Source organism: Pundamilia nyererei, unplaced genomic scaffold (assembly GCF_000239375.1).
Source record: "Pundamilia nyererei isolate P.nyererei 1_Seehausen unplaced genomic scaffold, PunNye1.0 scaffold00020, whole genome shotgun sequence".
Lineage (NCBI taxonomy): Eukaryota > Metazoa > Chordata > Actinopteri > Cichliformes > Cichlidae > Pundamilia > Pundamilia nyererei.
In genome coordinates, this window is record NW_005187421.1 from 2,897,983 (window position 1) to 2,921,573 (window position 23,591).

Genomic DNA, 23,591 nt, shown 5'->3' on the forward strand with positions numbered 1-23,591 from the left:
CATCTGAATCCTACCAGCACTAGGCTTTATTCAGCCAGTGTTGGCAGGCATACTTAAAATCTGATACGTTGGGAAATACTTTGAAGAAATATTTTAATATTAGGTAAAGAATAGAGCTTTTTTGTTAATAACATGCGCAGAATTACTTACGAGAGGAAATAACGAAACACATACACACATGAACATAGAGATCTTACTTGAACTTTGCAAGAGTGCAAAACTGAGTGTAGGTCTTGAGGGAACAGGAAACGACTTCCCTCCTCCCCCTTCAATCCTGCCCCCCCCCTCCCCCTCCTCTCCTGCTCCCCTTCCTCCCTCCTCCCTCCTCCAGCACCACGCTATAGCAGCGAACTAGGCAGGCCAACTTGCAGAGTGCAGCTCAGCCTCGACAGCGGCTGCTTCCAACTGGGGGTCTTCGGAGAGCATCGCACTCCCATGTGCGCTGCTGTGCCCGCTGGATGTTGAAATCGCGCCGTGCGCCTCGCCAGGAGCCACCATGTCCAACCCAACCCACGACCCGTTCTACTCTTCTCCCTTCGGACCCTTTTACAGGAGACACTCGCCCTACATGATCCAGCCCGAGTATCGGATCTACGAGATGAACAAGCGGCTGCAGGCGCGCACAGAGGTGAGCCTACCGGACGTAACCGCTACACGGTCCCGTTTAGGTCGAGGTACCGGTAAGAGGGTGGCGGGTTGGAGAGGAGGGACGAGATGCCGGTCCGGGAGAGAAAGATGAGCCGAGAAGGTCCGTCAGGCAGGAGATACGGATATAATGCCAAAGTACCAAACATTCCTAAGGTGAAAGTAAACAGGCTCTGTCTGTAGTCTACGTTACAAGAAATAGACGTCCTCAGAAGTAAATTGTTCTAGTCCTAAAATTTTAATTTGAAGTTGGGAAATGCTGATTTGTGGAGGAGGTCCTTTTGCTTTCACGTGGCCAATTAACCTGTTAAAAATTCGCGGCTTTACTGTCATCCAAGTAAGTCACCTGAGGTTGGGATGAGCTTTAATAATAAAAGTAAGAAAATCAGCAAAAGTAGACTTTAAACATTTGAGGTCTCCAGTTTAAATATTTTAATCAGGGCATCAAGCTAAATCACGGCTGTGATTGTGGTTCTAAAATGTGGCACATTTCTAAGAGAAAGTTACGTAAAGGCTAATCATAACAAAGTTTGAAAAAAATCCCAGAAAATCTAAGAAGTCCACAAAGACTATGCAAATAGGCTATGCAGACTGAGGCAAAGTAGCCTTTTCATTGGATTTAATTAATTTGCATACATTTACATTTTGCCTGGTGTTTGCATATTTGCATATGTTTCTTCCATGTGGAGTGGAGTAGAGTTTGTCCACTGAAGTGGAGAGTTTCTGGTCTGCCTGTTCAGGACACAGATTCATCACTGCGGATTAGATTTTGTGAATGAAAGTGGCCCTGATTGCACATTTATGATTGCATGGGGTGAATTCCTTTCATGTCAGTCTGCTGATGCTTCATCTCATTGGATGCTAAGTGTGTGTGGCATACAGTGTCATTCAGACTGAACCTTTGGTGATCCCTTTCTGAGTTGTACTGTATTGGGAGCAGCTGTCTTCAGCATCTGTTCTGTAATCACAAATGTGTAAATCTGCAGATAAAAAGTTCATCCAACATGTCAAGTTCTCCTCGCAAACAATCATTAGAGGACAACAAAAAAGCTAAATATGATAAATATCATCTTTTAATAGCCTGGCTACACATTTGTAAATATAAATATTACGGCTCAAGCAAAAAAAAAATTGTCATAAATATACTTTTTTTTACCAGTACTTTTTAGTTGACTGAATAATTCCATCAGTGGTATGTTAGAATTTAGGAAAAAAACTCTCATTACAGTTCCCCAGAGCTCAAAGGAACCTCTTAAAAATGCCATGTTTTTTTTGACCCACAGTCTAATACCCCAAAGATCTTCAGTTTACTATCACAAAATGTTAAGAAAAAACAGACAAACAACATTTGAGAAGCTGGAAGACATTTAAAGCAATTAATTGCTATTTGTCAACCAAGCAACTAATAGTTTTACCTCTAAATATTTACTGTTTCAAATAATTTGACTTCTTGTTGCCTTTTGAAGCTTTTAGACTAGAATTTGAATCCCACGAGACATTTTAAACTGAGAAACATGCCCATTAAATTATTCCATGTGATGTTTTTACTGTTATTTTAGAAAAACCTTCAAAGCCGGCTGAGTTACTGCAGCAGCTTGCAGAATGGTGCTGACTTTCCTAAAGAGGAACTTGCAACTTTAAGCAGACCAAGGCAATGTTGCTGAGATGCAATGGCCCAGTCTGATGCATTATTCATACGAAGTGGTCCAAACCCCAGTGGACCTCAACTCCTGTACCACACATATGCACACGCACCAAACGGCACACGCACTTACACATGAGCAATCTCAGATTCATACACAGACATTACAAGACATTTATTTTAAAGCAACGCCGGACTCGTATACAGCCCGGACAAACATGGCATTGAGAATATAGACACACTGTACAGGCACATAGCAATTTACACCATTACCTCTCCTCAGACTAAATTATATAATTGCATGATAACATAATTAGTTGCTTTTTTTTTCTGCCGGTGTTCATTGTATGTTCGCTTCCTACTTCATCTTTTTTCTCACTTCACTCCATGGTGAGGGTGTATCATATGTCTTCTCTTTTGCGATGTTCTTATTGTTCAATTAAAATGCAGGTGGTGAATGTAATGAGGAAGGAGTAGTGTCTTATAGAAGCGAAATAAATGCTTCGAGTTTTGCAATTTGTTTGCATCCAGATGTGTAACGCAGCTCAGCTCAGGCTTTTAACAAAATTATATAGTAATTATCCTTATGAATGCAAAGTAGCCGCTGTCATTTAAGAAGAAAAAAAAACTTATTGTATACGTGGTAAAGGAAAAAGGTTGTAAAAGAAATCTCCCTCTACAAATCTACATATACAGCATAATGTCTATTTTGCCTTAACTAAGACTGAGAGTGGAAATATTATACATTCTTCATCAAGCAGACTCACTGGAGCCTTTTACTTCCTGTAAAGCGCGGTTAGCCGGTGCTGGTGTCCTAATGATGATGATGCGTGCCTGAAGGGTCATTCTATTGCTTGTTTTATCACTGGGCTGCTTGCTACTCAGTCCATCTCCTCCAAGACAACTTTAAAAGTCAGAACACATTTAGAAACAAGAGCAGTGCAGGGTCATGCTGGTGTTGTTACAAAACAGGAAGTTTGGGATGTCGCTCTCCCTCTTAAAAGAATACAGCCAAATTGTCCTGCTGGATAGTTTAAGGAATATTTTATCGAGATTTTGCTGCTAGCAGATTTTGCGGATCCATGTCCTTCAGAGTTTAATAGCCAAACTGCGAATAGTTAACCCCTTAGCAGTCCTACAAATTTACAATTAGTCCCCTAAACCATCCAATGTACCGTGGGCGGTACGTCCGACTGCTAACAGGTTAACTGCTGTTTTATGGAGGGAGTTTTTTAGTTTTGAAAATGTATTGGTTGGAAGCCCACAGATGACACTGTTCTAAGAATAATTGCCAAAAATGTGTTATTTCTTCCTTTAAATATGCGTCTTTGTCTTCTTCTGACCTTATTAAAACTATATAAAAAAAGAATGAACTGTTCCCTTTGCATAAGGGAATCCTACTACACCAATTAAAGAAATATTCATGTGTTATATGAGCCATGCATGAACAGAAATATGTCATTATTTTGCTGCCAAAAAGTCATCACAGGCAAAGAAATGGACACTGTGTCTTCCCGCATTTTTACATTATTTGTATGGGATCAGTAGTTAGACTTTTTAACAAATCGTAATAAAACTAAATTAACTTTTGATTAGTACCGTCAGCACTGATCACTGATATAGAGTATACATGAAATCTCTTGTTTTCAACCTGCTAGAGAGATTTGAACAGATGTAATGTGTCAGTTTATGCACTGCATATTTGCATTTTATGTCTGTGGCCACTGTCTCCAGGATGAAAACCCTTCTTAACCTGTCGTGAGAAGTAGAAGGGGTTTATTGTTGTTGTTTTGATGTACAGCATATGACACCGAACATGTAAAATCACCCAAAAGAACATACGATATTGGCTACTTCTGCTGGATTTTAGTATGAAGTGACATTATTTGACTGGGGCTGCTGCTATATTTTGTTGATCCTGTCAAAACGATTTCAAGCTTGCAAACAGCAGTCTTGTCAGAATTATCACCCGAGTAAAGATGCTTAATATCGTGAAAGAACTGCCATTGTTAAGAATAAGAATAGCTCCGAGCGTACTTAATATCGCGCTTGCTGGCAGACCGTCGAGCCAAAATGACTCACTATAGTTTGCATTCCTGCCGTTTTAAGTAGGGTTTTAATAGGGGAGCTGACTAAGCCTCAGTGTGGCATCACCTTTAAAAAGTGTTGAAGGATTCGTCTGAAGTTAGTCTTCTGTCAGAAATACTTCCAGTTGTCTTATTCATGAGTGTGCGTTTGAATTTGCTTGGCTCGTGGTGCAACTGCAGCTCCCACTGGCAGGCGCAGGACTCAAGGACTTGACACTTAGAGGAGACTTACTTACCTTGAGCGGAAGTCTGTACGACTTAGTGAAATCTATAGAAAAAACCTTCATGCAAGGGAAGAAAAGCAAATTGATAAAATTACACGGACTATTTTTATTCCTTGGGATTACTGTCTAACATGCAGTATTGCCTCATGGACTGCAAAGGTACAGCAGCGTCTTTTATCAGCTTTGGTTGTGTTTTTAGTGCATTAGAGTGTTTGTTATCAGTTTCTCTTCTTCTGTTTTGTAGTTTACTCTAGGCTGTACATATTTCCATATTTATGGGTTTGTTACCTGCAACCCCTTAAATGAAACCATATGCATTGATTTGTTTAGTTTGGCTTCAAGGTGCACTTTTAGGTAGAGAACACACACACAGTTATATATGCATGACATTTGTTTTCTTTCTCAATTATTCAGTCAGTTGATTAGAAAAATTTCCATCCAATGTCTTTTCTTTAGTTTACTGTAATTCAGAAAAGGAAATCGTCCCATCGGTGTATTGTTTCAGCTTCAGTTTGCTTTAAAAATGAATAATTAATTAGCTAAGTAGTAACTAAATACTATGTAGAAGTTTTTCAATACTGAGCTAATCCTTTCATCTTTGCTGTAGTGATCATGGATGTAGTGCCAGTAACTATTATACTGGAGAACATTTTAAGTTTAAATAATGAATCTCTGCTAAATTCGTTTGACATAAATCACTTTTTTTTTTATTCAAACAGCGCTTCAGAACCAAACGCTGTTCTGTTTATCGTCACATATTTAAAGAAAAGCAGCATGTCGCCTCTGATTTGAAAGCTAAAAATTCATCTATTATCAGAATATTTGCTGGATTCATTTTTGATAATCACAAATCATTAAACTAATCTTTTCAGCTGTACTACAGTGATGATAATGTCAGACCTGCAACTGGCAATGCAAAGTGTTCTCTTTGATTAATTAATGATGATTTCTAGTTTATAAACTGTCTGAAAACACCGAAAGGAGAGGGGAAATTTGCAACAAAGGTAATCTATTTAAATCGATTATTTTAACTAAAAAAGAAAAAAAGCAGTTGGATTAAGTGAAGTGTGAACAAAAGCAGCAAAGCTGAATTGAGAATGTGGAAAATGATTGATTTTCAAAACAGTTCCCCATGAATTCTGATTTGTAACATGAATGCTGATAACAGATATGTCATGTTGTCAGCATTAGGCTTGTTAACATAGCAAATACTTTTATCTTTGTAATCCCGAGGAACTTTTTTATCCCCCCTCTCAGTAGCAGCCGTTTCACCTGCCATGCACCCAGAGGCACACATGGAAATAAGGAGGAATAAACGCTAACGACACAACCTGTCCTGTGTGTTTGTCTCGGATCAGGGCTCACCTTTGAACTGATAACTGTGCTGCAGCTAAAACAGTCCTGCTGCTCAGATGACTCGGGGTCTGCTTCTATCCCAACCTTATTACCTGCTCCATTCATACTTATTACCTGCCTGGCTGTATTTCTGCACGGGGCTGACTGCTATCCCATTACCTTCATTTTACACAATGTGAACCCGCTGTGACCTGGCAATCTAAACAGTCTTTGATGTGGATTTGATGCTATGCATACGCTGTGACCACATTGTTTCTGTGCTGTCGCTCGGGGGGGCCGCAGACCTCGTCGTACGGAGGCAGCTGCAGTGATTTGTGGGGGAATTTGACACTTAAGCGTATGCAAATGAGGCAGCGGATTAACATTCAGAGGAGGAGCTTGGTCGACCTCAGCTGCTGTAAGGCCATTAGCATAGAGGACATTAATATTCAGCGGCGGAGAGCGGAGACACAAAATAACACTGTAAGTAAAACTACAACACAGAGAGTGAAACAGAAGGAAAACAAAAGCATTTTAATGGAGGTGCGATAATAGTAGCTACAGGGCTGCGTTCAGAGACCTCTCTGCTGCTGCCGCTGCTGCTGACATTGGCTCTGTTGGTCACACTCTTCCTCAGCACATAGACAAGCAATCAGTAACAGTGATTGGCAGGCCATTCATTGGGTTCTTGTGTCTATTGCACATAGTTAGTCTCATTCTCATTATTCAAATGGCCCCACAGACCTGACTCGTTGGCTCGACTTTGGAACTGGAGGAACTGGAGTGTTCATTATGGCCAAATCCCTTGTTCCTGTCAGGAGCAAAATGGATCTGTTCCCATCAGCTCGACGTGTCAGATTGACATGAATAGGTTTATGATGTAGAGGTCAAGTTGGCACTGAGCTGTAAGGTTCACATAGAAGGATTAGAGATGAGCCACCAAGAACACACTTGATGATTTCTTTTAGTGAAAATTGGCTTTCACATGTTGCTTTCACAGAAAAAAGACATAAATTGCATATAATGATTGTTTTCAGCACAGATCGCGCTCCTTATACGACCATTTGGTAAATAAAAATATCAGAAACTTGTGAAAATGGACATGGGAAGACCTTCAATTTATTTATTCATCCAGGTCTTCCACTGATATTTAATGTATTATAATTTAGGCCAAAGTAGCGAGTCATCATATTTGAGGAGCAAAATCAAATAGATTTGGCAATTTTGGGCCAAACCGCACTTTGTTTCTACAATGCAGTTTCCCAATAATCTCATTCAGTTGTTTACATTGTCTTCAAGTTATCTTGAAATGTATTTTCAAGCTTTATTGATCATTAATAATAACATAAGGCAAGAGTTAGTCAGCTTAAATCAATAACGGAACACCAGAGTTGTCTGCCCCTTTTTTCTTTTAGTGTTATTGATAGATTCACAAAAGTATACATAACCCCTTCCCCACAGCAGAAAGCTTTATTCCACTGGTAGCTGAAAATCATCTAACTTTCATTCGTTAATCATCCAAATTATTACAATATTAAAAACTTTGTCCAACTTTAAGTAGTCCAGGTTGGTAATTGTGAAAATTCCCAGTTTCTTTTCTCTTTCTTTGTTGGGATATTAGAGGGTTACTAAGTAGTTTCTAACCTCACACATTTTTTTAATGAAAGATAGAATTAATTAGACAGAATTAAACCTGAATTCTTTCTAATGACCAGCAGGGGGAGACTCTTTCGCTTGCAAAAAGTATTTCTGTTGTACCGAAGTCTATGGGAAAACAGCTCTTCCTGCGTGCCCTCGCTTAACACTTTTGTGATGACTTAAATCGCTCTGTCTGTTTAAAATCATAGTCAATAAAACATGATGTTTATTTTTGTAAATTATGGTCACCGTTGGAGACAAAAAGAAGTTCTTTACCAAAAATGAAGCGATAAATACTTGGTAACATTTTTGCAGTGCATGTGTGTGAAACCAGCAGAGAGTAATTACCAGAGAAGTGTCGAACATCGTGTTGCCCTTATCTGAACCATTACTGCTGGATTTATCTACCATCGGGAAAAACAAGCCAGTGTCACTTCAAGACTTTAAATGTGACACAGCTGAGTTTTAATCACTTTTTTAAATGATTTAAACTGCTGGACAGTCTGTAAAATCAATTGTTAGAAATTTGTTCCACATCTGGTCATTTGGTTTGGTGAAATCTGCGTCTTCTTCTTACATTGTAAATGTTTAGATGTTTATTCTCTTTTGCAGCTGAAACCACCCTCAGTGAAGCGTCGCATCTCAGTTAATGAGATGTAAAGCACTGATTGACAGTGTTGATTTTAATGATTCAATTATCAAATACATGGCAAATTAAAGATCATTTTTAGCTAGATAAACACATTATGCTGCATTTATGCTTCCTCCTACACATGAAAAAGGAAAACAAAGGAGAAAAAGCTAAATAGCTCAAATAAGTGTGCACCATTTGTTATTTACTTGGAATAAACAGCATTATTATTTATTCCTCTATCAACCAAATCTCTAATATGTGTTGTTATTGTGATTCAATGCCTTATTGACAACGAACAGACATCTGCTTTTGTGGATTCGTAAAATGCTGCGGAGCTCTTAACATTAAAAACAAAAACATTTTGGATTTTCATAATGTTGCCAGTCACTGAAAGGACTGAATCACATTAGCTTCTGCTTCCCTTAGTTAACGCCCCGCTAACATCCCCTTAGGTTAATTAAAGAATAATACTGCTAAAAGGTGAAGCAGCCAGGGTGATAGTTTTGAAAAGAAATGGTAACCTCTTCCTCAGAAAACTGGTCATAGCTGAATACCATTTGTCTATTTATTATTTCATTCCTTAGAAAGCTGCTGTCTGGTGTGAAAACATTGAATAGAGACACAAAAGGACTTTCTTGAGATGTCCACTGTCCACTTTTATACAACGTTAAGGATGAGAGTAATTAATGTGTTTTTTTTTTTTATACAGCCTGCAGTGTAAAAACACATTAATTATTTATTAATTAAATCTAATCATAATGTTATTTATCTTAGATATTACGATACATTTATGAATCCTTGGAGGAGAAACTTTTTTTTTATTAATAACGAAATGGACGCAAGATCACAGGAGACAATGCATAACACCAAAGTAACTGTAGTAACTCAACAACATACAAACTACTGCATCTTAAGTCTTCATGATTTCTCCTGCCATTAAATAATGTCTATAAAAATAGGAATTATCAAGATTGTTATGCTAAGACCGTATTACAGTACATGTCAGTTGTTTAGTCTCAGTGATCAATTGTTATTAATAATTAATTATTGGATTGGGTTTCTAGGTCCCCTGGCTTTAGAGAGTTCTACGGTGAGATCCGGCTCATTGTTTAGTTATCTAGCCTGCAACTCTTCTGTTCTTCAGTTTTTGCCAATATCCACCAACCCACTGCACCTGCTCAGCACCAAGTAGCAGGCAGAAATACTAAGCAGAGAGTAAAGACCAGTGGAAAATGTAAAAAAATAAAATAAACAACAACCCAAAAAACCCTAAACATAATGAAACTAAGTCTACAAATCTCCACATCATCACATTATTCCCTGATTTGGCATTTGTGTGATGATGGTGAAGAGTGCTCTCAATATGTTGGTCCAAAGTCTCCCATAGATGTCAAATTGGGTTGTAATCTGGTGACTGCAAAGGTCATAGCTTATGACTCACATTATTTTCACACACGTCAAACACGTCAATGACCCCTTGGGCCCTGTGGATGGTGGCATTATTTTTTTCTCGAAGAGACCACTCCCATCAGGAATGTTTCATCATAAGCTAAGGGAGATAACTCAGAACGTCTCAGTATTGATTTGCAGTGGTTTGTCTCTCCAAGGGGACAAGTGGACTCAAAACATGAGAGCCCGATGCCTCTGACAGCATAACAGAGCCACCGGATCAAGTTTTTTAATTTATCACCTGTCTGTATGTCACAGTCTGTTTCAACTGACACAAGTGGTCAAAACAGCAACAACAAATACAGGTTTTTTAGGTTTAATATGTCCATCCATTTTATTAATAGCGTAGCCAAAAGTGTGTTACCCATGGGGTCTGAAGCCTATCACACGTGACACAGGTCAAGATGGGGGGTACTCCCAAAGGGGTTGACACTCATTCGTAGGGCTAACAGTAGAAACAGTCACACACACACAGCCACCTTAGAATCACCACTTAAACATGACTTTGGGCTCTAGAAGAAAACTGAAACCCACTCAAATGAACATAAGACGTTAAACCTCGAAAGTGAAGTGCTTTTAAAGTAAGAGATATGGACTTCAATATGTAAAAAGCACAAATCTCATTTAAGAACACAGTGATATTCACTCATCAAACTTTTTAGATCACTAAATCACCTGAACTATGGGTTGAACTCTCCCTTTGGTCCTTTCCTTGAAAAATATTTCTACTGAATCATAAGTCAAGCTGAACTTTGAACAAGAGGGAAATATTGTATTTATTTAAAATGTGACATTCATATTTGTAATAATCTCCCTCTTTTCTTTTGGGGTAAAGCAGTGGGGTTATATTTGTGGGTTGTGGAAAAAGTAGTATAGCTGATGCAACTGACATTTCATAAGGTTATCTGCCTTAAAATCAAACATATCAATGAATTAATAATAAAGTACTTTATGTGACTCCGCATTTCATTTTTACATATATTACATATATATGTTTATTTACATGTTGATTTTAACATAATTTTTTTAATGTAAGTTGTTAAAGTAGACACATTTGGATATGATGTGTGTGTATGAGTAATGCTATACTGCAAGTGGGATGCTCTCAGAGGATGTTTCCAGAAAATCATATAAAGCGAAAAAAAAAAAAGACCTCTGGTCAAATCGCAAGCGTCAGTCACATCCAGCAGGATGCTGAGACAATAGACCCACCTTTTTCCTGGCCCTTTCCCATGGTTCCTTCCAGGCTGCAGTGTTGCTCAGATAACAGGGAAGACAGACGGGTCTGTAGTCTGTTCGTCCTGTTGTTCTGCCTCCCTGATGTAGTTAGGCAGGCTGTCCTGAAACGGAAAGGTCACAGGTTGAAATTTTGAACTTGAATAACTTTCAGTTGACGGGCTTAAAATTAGTCATGTTTCCTGAGAAAGAATGCAATGAATGAAAATGTTGTCTGTTTGAAGCACTTTTCTTTTTTCTTTTTTTAAGACCATGTCCAAGTAGTTACACTTCAGTGTTAAAGTTTAATGTTAAATTTGATTCAAGACAGCAGAGACAGCAGAGTCTTGGCAATGTAAGGATATTTAAATTTGACAGTTAGAACAAATTTTGCTGTATAAGCTACAGGTTTACAAATGAAATGTATACAAAATTACTGAAATATATAAAAACGAAGAGTAATTACTGATTAAACAAGCTGATAAGAATATTATTCACTGTCTTTATTTACACTGAAACCTAATAATGAGCTCCTTAGTCCTCTAACACTGATTTGCAGTGTTGTGTTATTGAAAGCACTGCAATTCTAGCTGCATAATGTTTGAGTGGCTCCACAGAAGAAAAAGGCTCAACAGTGGATACAGTGAACTCAGGGAGGCACACTGTACTTCAGCTTCTGCTCTGCGCCGGTTTCTGGGCGTTTCGTCATTTTGCTGATCAGCTGTTCGCTCTGATGTAGTTTTTCCTTTGAGATGAATTTACTGACTTATTCTGGATTGCATACTGTTTTCATTTATATATTTTTTTATATGCTCATTTAGCCAGAGAACATGCCTGGGCATGCATGCCTTTTCTTCAGCTTCTATATCTCCCAGGCATGAATATGAAACAACATCCTTCAGATACTAAAGCTCACACATTGCATGTAAACAAGCCCCCAGCCCTCCGGAAGTGTCACTAAGCAAGACACTGAATGTATATGCCTCTAAGAGTATTACACTGGTCTCTGATCTTGCAAAAGGAAGATTTGATTTTCAAGAAATTTATCATCGTCCTTCTTATGCTGGCACACACAAAATGTTGGTTTTGAGTGATTATTACAGATTATGCTCTCAGTCATAGAACATCAGACTCATTTCTAATCCAATGAAGTCGCATTCACTGTCGATCTAGCTTGAAATCTGACAAGAGCTCAGGCTTTAACACAATAAGGACAGTGTTATGAATATGTGCACTGTATAGCCAGTTTAAATAGAAATTTGTGCTTAAAACATTTGTGTGTTTTATCATTTTTTTGTTTAGAAATGCTTTTCCTGAGATCTCTTTTGATAAATTTATGAGTGTGTCTATGAAAAGGTGATTAAGAAAATAAAAGCAAATATAAAACTTTGCACTATCCCTATAGTTTACAGCTACAATTAATTTAACTCAATTCATTTTAGTCTATCACTTAGCCTATTTAGCGTTCCCTTGCTCATTTCACAGTTTAAAATGTCTTTTCTTTTAATTAAATTTAAGTGAATTAAAGCTTAATATGTTTTGTGAAGACCTGTAAAAACTTCTTATGTTCTCTAAGTTCCTGTTTGAAGTGCAGCACGTCAGTCATTGCGCTCGTTTCATCAGCCGAACGAGCAACAGGTGAGATTGCAAAGCGAGCACTAACAACAGCAGGAGGGCACACGCACAAACTTAACAATACCAGTGGATTTGATGAAATCCAGTATCGATCAAGCGTCTCGCTCCACAGTGTTGAGGAACTATTCCCTGTTGTTTGTTTATTAGTCTAATTAGCACAGTGGAGAGAAAGAAAGGCTGCATGGGTAGCTCCGTGTTGGTGCGTCCAAACCAGAACCTGGAACCGCACTTTCTTGTTTATTTTAATTTCTTATGGTTGTAAAGAATCATTTTCTTTTTGTGCTTTCTCATTTATTCATGCATCTTGTTGTTTCAACATTTTCCATCGATATTGATGTTTGTTGTTACTAAACATGGCAGCTGTGCAGGTTTTACGAGCACATTTCAGCATTTTTTATGTGCAAACCTACAGCTAATGATTGTGAATATTTGCTTGTTCATTTTATATGACAAATTCAAGGAATCCAAAGTAATATCTTTAATTACCATGTGTTTTTTAAATAATCAATAATCCAAGGATATATAAAACATCCAAGATGCTTATAACGAATAAAACCAGAGTTAAGGAAATCCTTTAATTTAGTATTTTCGAAACTGGTTTTAGTTTGAGACCCCCCGTGGGGATCACAAGGTAAATCTGACGTGTCACTGTATAATTGCCAAGTTGGGACATATTTTTCAGCTTATGCCTGCTTCTACTTATTTCTTGTAAAGGTCTTAAATCTCATGGCAGATACACAAGATGATAAGTGAAGTTTATTTTCTGTCTTGTAAAAAGAAGGGAAACAATACTTCTGATACAAGCAACCTGTGAAAGGACCATTGGATCTTTTTGAATCTGTTTGTCATTGTACAGTGACAACAGGGAAAACAGTAGTAGGAGAAATATTGCCATTGTGCACAATTAACTTAAAATATTGCTGCCTTTGAAATGGTTCCTTCAAAGATGGGGACCGGGGCTTGAACCATTCAGACACAGCTGCTGTTAACAGTTAATAGTGTGTTAAGACAGCAATAAAACGGCAATAAGATGAAGTCAGTTGCATGCCCTGTGTTTGTGATAACATGGTGGTTAACTGAAAAAAGAATCCCAAAAATTTACATAAATGTCTTATATCCAGAGTCCAGCCAGAACCTCATAGATTTGAAACAGAGTGTCAGAAATTCCTCCGTGAATAGTGATGTAGTTGTTACAGCATGGTAATTTAACTGCAAATGACATAGGTGTTCAACAATTTTGCTGTTATATGGGAAAGCAACCAGAATACAACTATTGCTGAGGTGGTTATCAACAGGTCCCACAAAAACGATCACAGTGCTTTTACTCATTTAAACTCTGTCTGTGTGGCATTTTCAAAGCACAGTTGTGTAGAACTTGATTTTTAAAGATTTTGCCAATGTCTTTAGCAGGTTTCAGGAGGAGGAGGTAACAGGAGGGTTGAGCAGGAGAGTTGTATTACTGCTGCTGTGGGGATCAGTCCTGCCCCTTCACCTTTGGGGTGAAAGCCAGAAGCGTTGAAGTAATTCTGATTCATTCATGTTTCCTGCTTTAAAACAGCAGACAAATAAGTTCTGTGTATTAACCCTGACCTTAAACTGACACTTTAACACAATAAGTGGTATCTGAGCTATGCCTCTGACTGCTGCCTGTGATGTCTAACGCTGAAAAATGAAGACTAGAAAAGATACCTAAGTAAAGTGGCAGACATGCAACCCAACATGGGAATATCTTTGCTTATTTCATATATGGGTAGAAAGGTCATTCCTCGGGAATGTGCGCCGGCTGTTCAAGGGCAATGACTTCTCTCCCACTGCACTCATTTCTCTTAATTTGCATAATGCTCTGCTGGTGGCTGTACGGTGGCCAAATGCAGCAACATGTTAGGTCTGCATTATATAAAAACACTTAGAACCCGGGAGGGTAAGCCTGCATTGATATCAAACATCGGTGTGTGATGACACTCTTGACATGATTAAAGTGGTGTTGTTTATGCAATCTAAAAGAGAGTTTTTCCGTCGTCACACTGAGGACTCCCTGAAAGATACAGCCCTGTGCTCCAGGGGAAGCTGTGACTTTGGTTTTGTTGCGCTTTCAGTTCAAATGGCAATGATTTGCAAAACCGGGAAATAAAATTTTATATTTAATTTTATTGCACTTTAGGCTCTTGAAGTCTGATTTTTTCAATGTAGACATGCATTTAGGTTACAGTTTATTTGATTTGCTGATGAAAGAATATAGAAATCATCAAAACATTCAAGTCTGTATCGGCATCATTAGGTTCCTTTTTTGTCCATCTGACCAACCCCCCAAATTTCCAGTTTACAGTTAAATTAAATGGGATTAGAAGTAGGAAATCCTCATATTTTGCAAGTTATTCCAGCAAAGATTTTATATTTGCATGCTTGTTAAATAACTTAGATGATCAATCAACCTTGTGATTAAATTATCTACCAGATTAACACTTAGTTGGATTCTAGTATGGACATTTCGGGAGGAAGCTAAATTTATATAGATATTTTCAGTCAAGGTATTGCCTCAGAACTCGTGAAAATGACAATCATTCACCAGAAGCATTTTTTATTAGACTTTGACATGTGTTACTTGTCAGTGGCCTTCACCGTACAATGAAAACAAACACTACCTTGCTAAAGATCATTCTCAGACACCCAGTGAGTTTTTGCTTCTTTTATGTTGTTATGCTCCTCGATACCTTGAAGCTGTTTGAGTCTTTCACAACAAAACTTTCTTGGCCCACCAGTCAGCTGCGCTACGTGGTATTCAGGAGTTGAATGGGGTTTTAGACATCGGTAATTCTCCAAGGTCAGGTCCCAGACACGCCTACACTCTTGGAGGCTTTTCTGTCACAAGAGGCTGGAAGCAACAATGAAGAAATAGAGACTAACAAAAGCTTCCTGGGAGAATGGTTCATGTTAAACTTACAGATGTTAAGGGTGTGAGGACCGAACGATACAGAGGGAAAGAAAATAAGGTCATGCCATGTGTATAAATCTCTATGTACTTTATGGTAAACAAAAATGTTCTAAATATATTCGTTTATTTGCGTTTTGTATACTCATACTTGGCGTATTGTTGAGTGTTTCCACAGACAGTAAAACTTAGTGTCATCTGCCTATCAATCCTGTATGGACATTTCTTTATGCGAGCACTTAACCCACAGCTCTGTTGCTATTTACTGAGGATCCTCCCTATGCTGTCCCTCCAATCCTCTGGATATCCCACAAATCCCAGAGGTTCTGGCCCGTGCTGGTGATTTGTGGTTGGCTAGTGGGCAATTGACACATTGATAAATCCCTCGCAGATGAGGTGCGATCCGTTTGAATCAATAGAGCCTTATCGGCTGACGGCCGTCACGGCCGCATCCGTGTCAGTTCACCACGGGTCCCTCGGAGTGGGCCTGATTTGTACCATTTGACAACAAACATCGTCACGCCACGTGGTTTGTCAGAGAGTCCACGGGCATAATGAAGGCAGAACGCCGTCTGTCAGCAAACCGCATCAGACAGGAGACAGACAGTGAGAGGGAGGTGGATATGAAAGAAACTGGTGGAGATAATAAAAAAAAAGACTGATAGGATATTACAAGACGGAACAGTGCGGGCTTCTTTTTTCATAGTAAATATATGTCATTTACAATTTTATAACCTGCTACCAATCACAGCCTAAAAAGAAAAGCTCCTGACATTTCTTGCTGTACAACACTGAAAAGCTCCTCTGTGTACGGTTTTGCTTGAGCCAGAGGATTCATATGGTTTGTGTCCACTGGCCAGACTTTAGCTGTTCTCCAGCCTGCCTGGCTTCGGTCCAACTTCTCCTCTGTCTTTAGATCCGAGCCAAACCTGGACGGTCCACAGCTTAGCCAGCCACGTTTCACAATTTGGCAGTGCACTGGCCAAAAGCTGCCCAAAAGCTCCAGTTTGGAGGATTAATGGTTACTGAGTCTAAATAGAACTTCTCATGGATATAATGGAAAAGTTTGAGCTACATTTAGCTTTATTAGCTAGCACTACTAAAAATGTATTTAATTTAGAAAATAAGTGAGTTGGGGAAGAGCAATGAAACTGCCAAGTCCCATGGGTTGTATTGTTGTGAATTCCGAAACTAAATGCTGGTCATGCACATGAAATATGCTTGTTATTTTCAGATTTCTCTGTTGTCTGGGTGGGAGGCTTTTCAACAGAGACACAAGCTAAACCATATCATCTATGGCTGAACCCTGCTGGGCAGAGCAGAGCTAATGGAGACAAGACAATAGACACACCGCTGTCAACTCTGCTCTTTGTGAAATAAATGCTCTTTTTTTTTAGCGTGGTTGCAGGGCTGAGCCAAATATCAGTCGACTGCCAAAATGAACTATATTGAGTTAGAGCAGAAAATATTATTTTTTAAAAAGGTTCAGTTTGAGGGAAATCTTGAAAACAGAATGGCAAGGGAATTGTTTGAAAATATTAAAAGTAAAAGTGAGTTCACCATTGTGAAACGCAAAATTTAAGCCATTGTGAGTGAATTGCAGTTTTAACTCAGAAAGAGAAGTGAACTAACCTTCCTTTGCAAACCTGTGTAAGGGGGATTTTAAGAAAGACGTTCTGTAAAACAGGGGAAGCTTAAGTGAAACACTCTTCATTAAAACAGTGAGAGGAGGCTTAATGAATATCGAGTCTCTAACACAGAGTGATGGGAGCCCTCAGGATGACAACACTCGAAAAATTATCTCCAACACTAAATCCAGGCATTTTATGTCAAAATGGGGATCATGCTTTTATATTAAAATCCTCTTTTAGCTGTGGTTCAACAGTTCAAAGTTCAACAGAGTCTGTTCAGATGCGATGCTGCTTATTGTCTGCCACTAGAAAACATTAATTTGTGGAAATTAAAGGGTAAGGCGTATGATGTTCCCCATTTTTTCATAATGCGAACCAAAATCAGCATTGAATTTGGCTTAAAGCTTGATCATCTGTGCCACTGACAGTGGTGTGAAAGAAGACTTTAAAATACTCCATTCCAACACTCCAGTACCAAAGGTACTTAAGTAAATTACTCTGCAGGCAGTAGAAGGCACTGATGCAATGCTTTGTAAGTTCTATTTTAATGCTGCATTTGGTTTTAAGGTGAGATCATTTAGAAAAAATTTACACTTCTGGTTTGTTTAATGGTGCACGGTATTTTGGAAGCTGTCCAAAATATCTGGGTAAAATCTGAATTTACAAAGTATTTATAGCTAAAATGTTGTAAAGTACCAACTGTAATGTCCTTACAATTCAACTTTGGTTGTTTTCGTACATCTGCTTTATGGTGCAAATGATGTAATACTAATGTAAGACCAGCACACTGTTGTAGTGCCACTGAAAGCAATGTTATTGATACTGCTTCATTTACCTTCTAAAAATGCCAACTCTTATAGTACAAATACAAAAAAAAAAACCATATTAATTTAGCTAAAGTGTAGAAGCATAAAAAAACTTATCATACCTCCTGCCACTAAAATAGTATTATTTGTTATATTGTTATCTTTTTACAGTTATAGTTCTGTGATTTATCAGATTTGTTTTTGTGGTGGAGTGCAACTGGTGATTGTTTTTTTACAATAATAATGATGATTGTTCACTCAGTTAAAATTCAGAATGTAGTCAGACTGTTTTGTTTAACAATTAATCCAACTTCCCCAAATGAACAGTTATTAAAAGAAAAAAGTAACAAAACTTCACATCTGAGAAGCTGATATTAAAACGTTTTGCATGAAAAAAAACCCCGTACATTACGATCAGAATTATCAGGATAGCTGCTGATTAATTTTCTTTGTGCTGTTTTGTTCCAACTGTGTTTTGGATAAGTTCATTGATTACATGAACTCTTTGTGGGTTCTGTAAGTACGTTACTAGCAAGTTATTAAGGAAATATGAGCAGTACTTGAAGTTTTTATTTTGACATGCACAGGTAAACAGCAGGATGAAATGGAATAGCATGTTTAAAACATGGCCTACTATATTTGCTTGGCTAATATCAAGAGTTAACAGTATTCCCTGTCAGGTGAGTGACATCACACATTTCTTTATGGTTTTATTCATTTTTGGATAAAGGATTTTTATTTAGCGTTAAGTTTTATTTAAAAAAAATCAGCTCTGCATTTGATGATAAATATACATTTATTAAAGTAGCTGCATAGCATAATGCTAATTTATGCTACCTTCATTCTTAATAAACTATGCTATATTATATAAATTTATTTAAGATTTCATTTAGTGCAATTCAAAAGTCAGGTGACAGAAAATGAATAGGTAGCCATTAATTCATAATTTCCAAAGTAAAAGCACCAAACATTTTACGGTCCTAGCTTCTTAAACGCTGACTTGCTGACTGATGTGAGATCTTTGAGTCTCAGATATTATGGTAAGTTTATGCTCATTGAGTTACACGTGCATCGTGTTTTATTCATCACTAAGGCTTTTGTGAACCATCGCAAGAGTTAGACCATCATTCAGGCAGCAGTGCCTTAATATACATGAGACACACCACTGCACTGGTTGACATTTCCTTTATTATGATGAACACAGACCTCTTTGGTTTTTTTTTTTTTTTTGTCACTCTTAAATATACCTTCCTGCTGCCTTCCACACATAAAAAGAGATTATTGATTTGATAATGTTTACATAAATTCTGTTCTGTTTATTAATATTGTTTCTAATAAATTGAGCTATATATCACTCACATTTGTTTCACTATTTAAATATTTAATATTGCTAAACTGACAGAATAGAACAGAACATAGAACAGGATAAGAGAATCAAGTTGCCCCCGAAGCATCCCTTAGTTGTGCTGCTATTTAATTTCAAGTGATATCTAAACAACCCTGTGTCTCGGAATTGCAATGAATGAGACTGCCATCTTTTTAAAATGCTGCAGTTATGTGTCCTTTATTTTTTGAATATATACTGAGCGATAAAAACTTTAATTTTTGCTTTTATGGTATTTTACTAGAGCTTCTCATATCTAGCATGTCTTTAAGCTAAGTTCTTAAAAACAGTGTACAGTATAGTCCTTGAGCTCATGGCTTACAGCTTCAGAAAAGAATCACTGGGCTGTCAAAGATTTTATAAACTAGAAACTATATACATAAAATACATATATACATAAAAATGTAAACCATTGCTAGACATTTATAGGAGGCTTTCATAAGGTGTTTTAGATACATAAAGGCTAAAAACAGGTAATTTTACCCTGTTGCTAGGTTGGTGCAAGGCAACATGAGGGCATCATAATATATCTTGCATAATTCAACTTTAGTGGATATAAAGTAACGTTACAGTTGTGAAAAAACAAGGATGCAATGCTTTTATAAGTTATTATATGTGCATGAATGCTAAAAGAATCATCAATTTTACCTTGTTGCTAGGAGATTGCTATGCAATAAAATGACATCATGATATATGATATAGTTAAGGATGTTCAGGGGCCTTACATGTACCTGTAAACAAAGTTTGGTTGCTCAACACCTAATGGTCTAGGAGGAGTTTGTGGACAGAGAAACAAATAAACACACAAAGACACAGACAGACCTGTTACACCTTGTTATAGTAAGATATAGGGATATATGGAGGCAGTTAATTCAGTGTCAAAACACATATGCACCCTTATGTTGCTTTTTTACAGTTTGTTTTAGTTAGTTTCATAAGCGTGCACTGTAGTTTTAGGATGGGTTTTTTTGCCCACAAAGGGGCAGGGGGCTCTTCCCAATAAAAGTGAGTTTTTCCTCCCTGCTTTTGCCAAGTGGTTGTTCATAGGGGACTGTGTGATTGTTGGGGGAACTCTCTCAATACTAAAGTGCCTAAATACCATTAAACTGAACTAAATTTAGTCGAGTTTTTGCCCAGTAAATTACAAAACTAAACCTGAACTAAAATAGTGCACTCTATTTTAACTCGGATAAAACAAAAGTGAATGCATCGTTATGCTTTAATACTACATATAGCTGCTGTAAATCTGCCACAATGGCAGCTTGTTCTCTGAATAACATTATCATTTTTTTTAATTTTTTTGTAAAAGTGTAAAAAATGAATGTGCAGAGCAGGATCTTTGAGAAGTGGTGAGCAAGTGTTGAGAGTGAGCATATTGTTCACCCTTCACTTGACTGTCAATCCCAGGAGTGCCCGCCCCCTCATGATACTGGATTATGGGTTGAACTCAATCTGAATGCTGAGTAGCACGAAAGGCGGTCTCCTTCTCTCTTTGTCTTTTTCTGCCTGGTGTGTGTCACTCTTCTCCGTCTGGCCCTCTGAAATAGATGTATTCACATGACACCACAAACATGCCGGCTGTTCACACCTGCTGATTCGCACAGTATGACACAGTCAGGCAGACACACGCACAGATGCACACGACAGCTCATGCACTTCATTCCCAGTGGCTAGTCAGCGGTGTGTGTTTGACCACCATATCTTCCAGTTCAAGCAAAGACTTTTTTTTTTTGAAAGAGAAGACTCAGTGTTGTCTGCTCATTCTCGCCAATGTAAAATACACACATTAGCTTCCATGCAACACATTCTATCCCAGTGATGCACTCAGGAAAAATCATGGACTTTATTCATATATCACTTTGTCTTACAGTTTTACGTTGAAAGTGACTGATGTATTTTAGCACTGGCCGAGTGTAAACAATTACTCTGATTGACCCAATGGGAGAGCTGTAATTACAAGTCAATGGTTTCCTGTCAAAGTTGATGGTTCTAGCACAGCTGGTGCAGTTTTTAATGAAACCTGCAGCACTAACATTTAGTACATTTGTATCAATGTTGAGAGGTCCTTGTAAAACTTACATTAAAATGTTCCTTTCATTTTTAAAATAATTCAATTAACTTTTTTCTAATTATTAAAAAAAAAAAGCAAAATATTTGCAGCCTCCAGCTTTTCAGTGTAAAGAAAGACATTTGGGACTTGCATAGATTTAGATTTTGGGGAATAAGCAGTAGTAGGTATGCCCCCAATAAATGCATGACAAAAGTAGAGGACTTTTATTTGTGGTTATGATGTTACTCTGAAACATTATGATGCCCCCAACAGGGGCAGATCTTTATTCTGCAGCAGTGGGTCTTTCTATACCTCTGAAAATATATGAAAGTAAGATAGTAAGAGTCTGAAGGGAAAAGGAGGTCCAGCACTTGGCCTCTCATTCTCTAACATATTCTCAGTAAAGAAGTGGTTGGATGTGGTGGTGTTGGCTAGATCGTTAACTTCAAGCTCACTTGATTTATTAATAGGGTTGAAAAATCAAAGTAATAGATATTTTATTAAGGCAAGCAGATACGATTTATGGAATTAAAGATAACATTCCCAAGTTAAACACACACAACATGACATGAAAAGTAAGGCATGCCTGTTGATTCAGCACATAAAAAATTGTCTAGGGAGTAAATATTCCAGAAGAATGTGGAAAGCCTTACAGGATTACTGTAAATTCAGTTTTCTTTTACGTGTGACCTGGTGCCTGATTTTTGCGTTTGAAGACTTAATAGTGGATGCTGAGAAACTGGGATTGTTAATTCACTCTTAATGGAACAAATTTTAGATGGTTTAAGACCATAAAGGATTAATTATATTTTATCAGTGTTTCCACCAATATCTGTTAGTGATGTTGTTATTTGAACAAAAGTGGAGGCTTCTCCTTGAAAAACTGTTGAATTATAGAAGAAGGTGAAGAGGGGAAAGGCGGTTGGTCCAGGTGGAGGTATGAAGATGTCCAGGAGTAAGAGCAGTGGATTGTTTAACACAATCTATGAGACTGAGAGGACTCTGAGAAATGGAGGGATAAAGTTGATGAAGATATGGGAAAGAGTTGTTGAAGTTACATTAAGGAGAGAGGTGACGATCAGCGAGCAGCTTTGCTTCATGCAGAGAAAGAACACCACAGATGCGATTTTTGCTTTGAGAGTGTTGATGGAGAAGTATAGAGAAGGTCAGGATGAGTTGCACTGTGTCTTAGTGGGTCTAGAAAAAGCATATGATAGCATACAAAGAAGATTTAATTATTACAGTAATGTTAGGTCTTTTTTCGTGTATAAATCAGGTTCACTGGGGTATAGTTTGCAATAATTTATTAAAAAATATTTCCTTTCAAACCTACTACTTAAGAGTTCAGCTTTTCTTAACCTTTGATAAGTGGTAAGTCTTAGTCTTCCAAAATGCATGGCTCATAAGTGTTAGTACTCCACTCCACTGAAAGTATTTTATTGTGTAGTCTCAGTTCAGCCTGTAGCCAGCTCAGCTGATTGGTTTGCCATCCAAAAGACCTCCCCACAAACTCATGATCACCTATTGATTGACCTGCTGCATGAGGGTTAGCTTCAGGTCCTCCACACCACATGTCTCTCTCTTTGCATCAGATACACTGCGTATGAGCAGCGCTGACCTGTGGGGCGCTCCAGTCACCTCTTATTGGGCTTGACACTGCTCGATGGTGACAACGCTAATTGTCAACATCTGGGAAGTGCTTGCCATCCCTCAGCCCGGCGCAGAATGAAACGTGGTGATCTGTCATAACGTGTCAGAGGAAATTAGCATCAATTGGACGTCGGTATGTGGAAGAGGGAGGGGGACAGGAGTGGAGGATGCCCCGCCGACATTATCAGGGCTTTTTGTGAGGAGGGGGAAGAGGGCAAATGGCTGTTAGAGGAGTAATTTCAGGGCAAAGAGATTTGCATGATTGTGTTTCTTCACAGATTCACTGTGGGAAAATAAATTCTATTGCAGTTACAACACAAATGGATAACACTACTGCTGTTACTAATGATTGTAATATTAATACTAACACTAATAGTTATTCTAATTCTAATACAAGTACACTACTAAGCATAATTCTTTTATATTTTGCTTCCAAGGAGCCTGACTTTATTGTATTTTTTTAACGTGGTCTTGAGCAATAGCTCTTCAGACTTTCTGAAGGTCCTTCCAAGGTTTTAATATATTTTATATTAATTTTTATATTAATTTTGTTCCAATTTCTTAAAAAATGCACCAAACAAGGGTGGCTGGCAAGCAAGAATTGCTAAGAAAGGAAACGGGGAGAAAAGCCTGAGGT

The 23,591-nt window shown here is 38.0% G+C and overlaps 1 protein-coding gene across 5 annotated transcripts in view; it reads left to right on the plus strand.

The window, feature by feature from the left end:
- Positions 1-333: 333 nt before the first annotated feature.
- Positions 334-23,591, plus strand: part of ldb2a (LIM domain binding 2a) — a 105,429-nt gene continuing 82,171 nt past the window's right edge. For all 5 annotated transcript variants that reach the window (XM_005726506.1, XM_005726508.1, XM_005726507.1 and 2 more), the window contains exon 1: positions 334-628. In XM_005726506.1, coding sequence (XP_005726563.1) covers positions 497-628 — 132 coding nt within the window. In that variant the 5' untranslated portion in view covers positions 334-496. The remainder of the gene's footprint in view (positions 629-23,591) is intronic.